This window comes from Typopeltis vanoorti, chromosome 13 (assembly GCF_054136105.1).
Source record: "Typopeltis vanoorti isolate ZY-2024b chromosome 13, IOZ_Tvanoo_1.0, whole genome shotgun sequence".
In the NCBI taxonomy this organism is placed as follows: domain Eukaryota; kingdom Metazoa; phylum Arthropoda; class Arachnida; order Uropygi; family Thelyphonidae; genus Typopeltis; species Typopeltis vanoorti.
The window spans coordinates 6,958,330-6,967,085 of NC_143561.1; the positions used below are offsets into that span (position 1 = coordinate 6,958,330).

The 8,756-nt window shown below is 37.5% G+C and overlaps 1 protein-coding gene across 1 annotated transcript in view; it reads right to left on the minus strand.

Annotated features, from left to right (window-relative positions):
• The window catches only part of LOC150099911 (ATP-dependent RNA helicase DDX42-like), a 110,678-nt gene extending 104,457 nt beyond the window's left edge, over window positions 1-6,221 (minus strand). Inside the window, exon 1 of the mRNA XM_090403172.1 lies at window positions 6,185-6,221. Within this exon, the coding sequence (XP_090259298.1) occupies window positions 6,185-6,221 (37 nt within the window). The remainder of the gene's footprint in view (window positions 1-6,184) is intronic.
• Between the last annotated feature and the right edge of the window lie 2,535 nt (window positions 6,222-8,756).

Here is an 8,756-nt window from a genome sequence, read left to right on the forward strand (position 1 = left end):
CACAATTCCCGTATAAACTAATGGTTCCTTCATTTTTTCAATGTCACCACCTGGATGATTTACTTTTGCAAAGTGCGCGCTCAGTAACTCCACTATATCGACTGGTTCAGTGAACTCTTTACCATCGTCATTCCTTAAAATCATTTTGCCATGTACAGTTTTTTTCTTGCTTGCAGCATATTGAAAGAACTGTTTGGGATTCTCTTTTGCTTGCATAGCTAGTTTCCTTTCATAATCGGCTTTTGCTGTTTTTACCACACTCGTTACCCTTCTGGCCTGCACTTTATACCGTTCGTGTGCCTGCAGGTCACCCCTTTCTTTAGATTCCCTCCACAGTTGTTTCTTTTTTTGCAGCTCAAGCTTAATGGTGTTATTCATCCATTTAACCCTTACTTGTTTCACTATTCGGACCTTAGGTATACAATCAGCCATAACCTCCTGTAAATGCTCTTTGACCACTTCCCATGCTCTATCGACGTTCAGCCCTTGCAGTTGTACATGCCATGGCACTGATCCAAGCAATCTCCTAAGCATGTCATACTTGCCAGCACATTAATTTCACATATACCCTATCTTAATCACAAATTGCACACCTTTAGCCACCTCCCAGGTCAAGACCTTATGATCACTCTCACCAATAGGTGGCAACATGGTCATATTCATTACAGTCAAATTTTGAGATGCAATTACCAGGTCAAGCACTCTCACACCCCTAGTATTTTCAATTACATGCTGTTTCAGATAGTTATCCCTTAATAATTGAATAAAATCCATTTCCTTCCTCACATGTGTCCTCTCCTCCTTCCAATCAAATAGCCTCAAATGAGCTCCTTTCACTGTCCTGCAATACTTCAATTCTCCTTGGCTGCAGTTCATCAGCTATCATCAATAACACCCCTCCCCCAATTTTATTCTCTCTGTCCCTCCTAAACATACTATAACCTACACATTCTATCCCACTAACTATATCATCTTCTGTCAGCCATGTTTCACCAATGCCAATAACCTGTGGCATTAACCAATAACATAAGCTGTAACCTTTTTTAACATGTTGTATTGCCTTTATATAATTTTGTAAGTATTGTTATTATTTATAAACACAAACAAAATTAAATTTTTCATTTTTTCCGTGGGGTATGTAGTGTCGCAGTGCTCATGTACGGGCCGCCACTGGTTTGCACTCTACAGCTCTTGATCGCATGACGAAATGCGTTCGAGTCTAGTCGCCGACAAGAGCAACTTTTTCTAAGCCTTTTCTCGACCGGTTCCAGAGTTAGTCAATCTCTGGCACAGGCTAGCGGGTATTTTCTCCTGGAAACTCGGGTTTTTCGTCCCGTAAACTCAAGAAAATCGGCCGTCGAACCCACATTATTTTCAGACATTAAAAATATTGTTAGGGACCACCAGATGGCGGCACTTATTAGCCACCTTCTTCACTGCATATCGATTAATTAGTGATAGCCTTGGGCCAGCTATCTCTGATTGGCTACCAGTGGAGACTGAACTGCCCACTCAGTCTCCAAAAAGTTAGATAGGGCTAAAAAGAGGCCTCGCCTAGTCCCTATACGGGAACAAAAAAGGCATTAGCTGATTTTTTTTTTTTGGATAAGTTAACTCAATTTATAAGATCATCCATAACCACTTTTAAATATAGATAACACCAGAACTTCAAACAAGATAAGATCTTTCTTCTTAGATCGACTTCACACTTCTATCCATTCTGGCATAACCATAGCTTACTCTGACTGCAAAAAGTTATGTATCCCTCTTTGCTCGACATCAACTTCTAAAATGTAACGTTATTTCTCAACTTCTAACACTATAAATCCCATGTTTTCTCTACAGTAGAATATGTTTTCATACTTAACAGTGCAAAAAGCTTGTTGAATGCTGTCCAGAAAGCAGCACTACAGTCAACTGATAACTCTACAACATGCACATTCCTGCCCTCACAATGTTCTGCTTTATGGATCTTCTATTGGTATTTTCAAAGGCACTTTTCTGCTGAAAACTGACTGCCATCATTTCTCCAATTCTTGTTAAGCTGTGTAAAAACACATGAACAACTGCCGGACACAGTCCAGTTTTACACATTCTGAACCAAGTTCTTATTCTCCTCTTTCACTCATGTATTTCTATTCCTTGGAACAGCCTTCCTCACTTCAGTTTTTTTTAATAAGGATTGCATGTCCAGAAAGTTTTCCATCCATTTCCCCTTTCTTAATTACTTCCACAAAAAGCAACTAATGTGCTATAGATTTTGGACTTCTCATTGTAAGTGTGATATGTAGGGATGAAAAAAAAGTGACAGAAATATACCCATTTCATTCTAAAACTATGGTATCTCAATATTTATTTCAATATAGCTGCTGGTTTTTACATATAAAAGCAGCTCGATGTACCATTATGCAAGGAAGGAGAGGAGATACGATCGAGACTTTTAAACTCTTGAGAGGCAGTTACAGGGCTGACACAGAGGAGTTGTTTCACTTGGTGGAACAGCAGGAAGGAGCGATGACAAGGGACCATCCCTGGAAGTTATGAAAAGAAGCTGTGAGCAAGAGGGTGAGGAGAGATTTCTTTGCATGGAGGGTGGTTGAACTGTGGAATGCATTGCCGGATAGAGTGCTGAGAGCAAGAACAGTCAATTAATTCAAGGAGTGGTATGATAGACTTTGTGTTTCCTAGGAAGGACCTCCCATGATGAATCTCTTGATTCCATGGACCTGAATAATAATAATAATAATAATGTCTGTAAACTACATTCAAATGATACCATCAAATATGGCATGGTGCATTATCCTGCTGAAACAATTCTGTGCCATTTGGGAAGACAGTAACCATGAAGAGGTGTATCTGATTAGCCACAATGGATAGATACTTTGAAGCATTTGACAGCCTGTTTGGGAAGTGGTTAGAATATCCACCCTTCAACCAACAGGCTTTGGTCTCACATCTCACAGTGGACATAAATATTTGTGGTTGTCTTTAATGGGGAATGAATATCACTGTCTGGTATGAAACGAAACCCTGTTTATTGGAGACCAGAAGTAACTTGAAAATAAAGTTTAATATTTTTTTTCTCTAGAGCAGGCTTTCCAGATTACAGACAATTAATTTTACCATATGTTTACACCCTTTCATCACTTGAAGTCACATCAAAGAATAATTGTATGGTTTTATGGGTAGTATCAGTGCTTCAAGAGATTCCCAGGAAAATCCTTCCCATACCCAAGGCCATACACTTTTCCCGAGGCGTTAAAGTGCTCCAGGGTCACATCTCATTGTCTGGGGTCCTTAAATTGGGGTCCCCACCTAGAGTCTATGCACAGGTGCACCTGTACATAAGTACGGCCCTGCCCATACGATAATGCCGCTACTTCCTACCTGCTGGAAAACATAGGGATAACTCCTCTCTCTCCAAGTTTTTGTACAATCTTCCATCTACCACACACACAGCATAACTTGAAATAAGATTCATCTGAAAAAGCTAAGTTTTTTTTCCCATCATCATTATCATAAAATGCCTGATATGTATCCTCAAGGGATGCACAGGTACCACAGATGGTACATGAAAATTACACATTATTACTAACTTCCTGTCACCAATTTTTTTCCGAATTGGTCTTTCAACCAGGATTCCAATATTGTTAGATATATTACGGTCTTCTAAGGCACTTCTAACCGCATTGGTCCACTTCCATCTTGATCTTCATTCTGCCATCTTGGCATCAAACACCTGCTTTACTAATCTTTCCTTTCCCTTTCTGTTTAAGTGACCATCATACCTGAGATGACCTCTACTCACATTCCTAAATGCTAACAGGTTCAAGTTCTTTACTAATATCTTAATTTTTAATTGATTTTCCCATTGATGCTATCAGTTCACTCCTGTTTAATAGTAACTCTCATATCTATGGTCTCTAGTTCATGATCACCTGTTTTACTCCTAATCCAGCTCTCAGATCATAAGTTAAAACTGACTTGAAAATTTTCTTGTATACCATTAGATTACTGTTCTATATTTAATTTGCCATTTTCACTAAACTTTTTGCCTAAAGAGCTAAAATGTTTTACTGATTCTCCATTCAGAATGTAGTAGATGTTTTCTGTGTCTGCCAATTTTCAGTTATTTTTATTACTGATTTTCATGCCATATTTGTTACAGTAATTACTCAATTTAGTTAACGAATCCTGAAAACTTGTAGTGGACTTATTTATGAGCATAACATCATCTGCATAAAGTAATAAGCTGAGATTAACATCTCTAAATGTGATCCATGTAGATGATGAATACAGTGGAGATATTGTGCCTCACATCTGTTTTACATTAGACATCTTTCTGTATCCCCAGTTCTAACTGCTGACTTACAACTCGAATACAGACAATGTATCTCTTGATATAATGTTCCATTTACACCCATATACTTGTAGCATTTTGAAGGGTTTTCCTTGTGAAACTCTGTCACATCTATGCTTTTTACAGATCTACAAAACTTAAATAAAGATTGTTATTGTATTCTTATGACATCTCAACTGTCTTAAAGTGAAAATTTGATCCTCACAACCTCTGTTTGGCCTTAACCAATCTTGTTCCCAAGTTTCTCTTCGGCAGTTTTTTTTTTTTTTTTAAACTCTTCTCAAGTATACTCTTATCTGGAACATCAGAAGTGAAATTCCTTTTTAATTCTCACTTTTAGTTTTATTTTAGGTTTCACAGATAGTATGAAAGCTCTAATCCAATCATCTGGAATTTAACCTGAATATGTTTTCTGACTTATGCAGTTCAGTCACTGTAAAAATTTTATATGTATATGTATATATATATATATATATATATATATATATCTGTGTTTGAGTTGCCTTCCCATGTCTGCACATAATCTATTCCTCTTTGCTTGATTTTTCAGTTGTTAAGATGATTTGAAATTGGCAGGAACATGGAATATATTTCATCCATCTCCTTTTAAATCATAGCCTAGGCAGAGTACTCCATATATCACTACTCAGTCTCCCTCCAGGAACACTTAGCTGAATAATGGAAACAAAATTAGTTGTTAGCTGACCTGTAAGCCTCCTAAAGCTTTACAGTTAGGTTTGGTCTAGTATGCTTTCTAACAGATGTTCTGTGTAAAATAGTTTTAGAGTTGTATTCTCAAAAAGAAGAAATGTTAAAACTCTCTGTAATTGCTGATGTATGTATGAAAATATTTTTTTATGGCATGCTGGAGAAAAATGAAAATGTATAAATTGGGTGTTTTCTGTGAAATTAAAAAACAATTTTGAATCATTCAAGCTTCCAATGAGGAAATACTGGCATAACACTGGGTGATGACTTGTCTACCACCCAGTGGTATTTAATATCTCTAGGAAGTAGATGCCCTATACTCTTCATTCAACAAATCAAACAATCCAGAGAACACAAATTCACTGATATATATGAATTCACAGCCTTGACTGCAGATATATCTAATATATTCCAGATTCTAAAGATGACCTCATATTCTCTATTGCCCATTGATATTGCACCTTTGTGCAATAATCCTCTGCATCTATATGATAAGCACATCTTACCAACTGATATCACTTCTACTCTTTCAAAGCTTCGCAAACTACAATACTCTCCAGGTTCCCACGGATTCAGAAAACTCAATGCAGGAGATCAAACACTCACAGACTACAATAACTATAATACCTTGCCATGAAAATATTCAGTGCTGAGGCATTCATCATCCTTTCTGGCAATATGTTTCATCCATTCACCATGTAAAAAAAATCTCCTTTTCACTTCCTTATTCATGACCTTTGTACAGTTCTGAGGAATGACCTCTCATTCTCCCACCACACACTATACCATGCAGTAATTTCCTTTTATTTTTTTCTGATAGGCTACTTTAACTTTAACATGCCTCATACTCAACATTTAAGAGTCCTAAAAAAGTGTTAGTTACTCACTTATATTACTATTGTCTCTTTGTTTCCTTATTGCCCATATAATTAGGTGACTAGATCTGTTTACTGAAATCCAAATGATTAGTGCCTTACATGGTGGAACTTTCACCTCCTTATCCCTACTTGTCAGTGTTCTTTCATCATACTAGAAATGTTCTATGTATTTTATAACTTTTGTGATCTGACCCATGAACCTCAGTTTCCTATTCACCAAAATCCACAAATCCTTTACCTACTGGAGTAAATTCTTCCAATATGATAAATCTCATATCTGCTCTAACTAAAAGAGCACGAGTATGCTTAGCAACACTGAAGTAACACCTACTTCAGTCCAAAACACTACAAATTCAAACTGATACTGCTTCAATCAATCTTCTTTCATATACCAATTTCTTCTTCACTATACTTGTCACCTTCCCAGCCTCTGCCTTATACTCCTCATGCTATTGAGGAATACTCTGTTCTTTATATTTCCTCCATAACATCTCAGAGTTCCATGCATAATTCTATGATTCAACCATTTCACCCCTACTTTATTCATCCTTCTAAACTTAGGAATATCGGTCTTACATTCTTAAGTCACTGATTTGAAACCAAGTCCGAGGCACTGCCGATTTCTCTTCCCCCTTAAATTGATCAATTAATGGCAAGTCACCAATCTGTTTCCTTAATTTATCAGTTTCCTGTTCTGTAATTCCACACACCTGCTCCATGCCATTATTCGAGTCCTTGGACTTTGTAGCCCCTATTCATGTGACTCTGCAATCTTATCTTGTACTTCATCATTTATCTCACACTAAACAAGGATTCACAATCAACTGATCCTGAGGGAAAAAAAAAAAAATCCGATTGTCAAGCTGCTCAGACATTTCAGCAGACAAAATCGTTGGTAATTGTGATAATTTTTTTTCATGAACAGTGCAGCACTATCATCCTATCATAATAACAAACATGACATAACACAGTGTTCTAGTGATTTTATAAGTACAAGACAAATTACTGAAAAGAATCAGAAATATTCAAACAAAATAATAGCATCCGGTATAAGAAACATGATATTTTAATTTCCTTCTTTCAACCAATCATCTGTTGAGGTCAAGAAATTTTCGATTTCTTTGATTTGTCTCTCCGACTATTATTGGTATTTTTGGTCTCAATCATATCACCTCTCCTTCTTCTATCCACCAAACTCTCCAGTCCACTTTCCCTCAGCCGATCCTCAAAACTAACATTGTACAGTCCTGAAATCTTTGTTAACCACCTTTGTGCCCTTTCCACAGTTAATTTATCCCCTTCAAATCCTGGGAACCAAATCTGAGAACAATAGTCTAAGCGTGGTCTGATCAGGGTCTTATACAATGGAACGATAGCTGTTTTATCTCTGCAGGTCAGCATCCTTCTCATTATTGCAGCAAGATGTTCATTGAAAAGCCAGGTCAAAGGTGCTGTCAGTTCTTTCGCACATTCTCTCAAAATTCATTGTGAAATACCATCCAGTCTCACAGCTTTACTGACATCCAAAGTACTCAGTATTTGGAACACACTCTTAATAAGGTGTTGTGAAATAATAAGGTGGTACACCTGTTGGCAACTCGTATAGGTGAATATGACCTCTCCTATTGCTTCCACCTTAGTATCACCACCTCTGGGTCTGGCTCCCACTGACGAGACCTCAATAAAAGTCGAAACTAGTCTGGGTAGTGGCCCTTCCCTTAATGCATAGTATTATAGATGTCCCGCAAGGAGATGTGCTTTGCATTATGGGAGATACTAAGACAAGTAGTGATGAGAGCTTGGTCCACCTTTACCATGAGTTGCCTCAATCCTGAAGATACTTTAGACACAAACTTTGTTTATAATAAATTTAGTTTAATCCTTTATCCAAGTGTGAGCAAACAAAGTTTGCACCTGAAAGTATCTTCAGGACTGGGGTAAGGCCATACAACACCGGGCAACTCGTTGCAAAGGTGGAGCAAGCTAACATCGCTCCTATCTCAGTATCTAACATAATGCAAAACATCTCCTTGTGGATATGTATAATGTTATGCATTAAGGGAAGGGCCACAACCCAGACTAGTTTCGACCTTTATTGAGGTCTCTTCAGTGGGAGCCAGGCCCAAGTGGAGATACAAGGCAGAAGTATTAGCATAGTCATCTCTACCTATAGGAGTTGCCAAACGGTGTGCCACCTTTTTACTAAATTACTCTGGATTTAGAGAAAGATGTGGAAAATTTTTATTTTTTACTTGGTTAGACTATAATAAATTTAGTTCAATCCTTTATCCAAGTGTGAGCAAACAAAGTTTGCGCCTGAAAGTATCTTCAGGACTGGGGTAAGGCGGTACATATCTCTGAGATAGGAGTGCTGTTAGCTTGCTCCACCTTTGCAACGAGTTGTCCGGTGTGTTGTACCGCCTTACCCCAGTCCTGAAGATATTTTCAGGCGCAAACTTTGTTTGCTCACACTTGGATAAAGGATTAAACTAAATTTATTATCAACTGGAAAGTATACAAGTATTTATTAAGATTAGGTTTGTTTATCAAATCTGCAGCTGAAGCTAAGAAAAGTCAAGTTTATATTCATTGCTGGGAAGCATAATAATTTTTTTCATTTATTCTGTGCAAGATATTTTATTGTTCCTCTGAGCTGTGCCGCCAAATAATGAGTTTAAACCAGCACACTTGTTTTGTGGGTTTGAAACCCACGGAATAAGTTTCTTTTCCTCTTTCATCCCTACAACTGCTGTAGTGTGGAACAGCCTTCCCCCTGTTGTGTTTCCCAAGGAATACAATATACAGTCCTT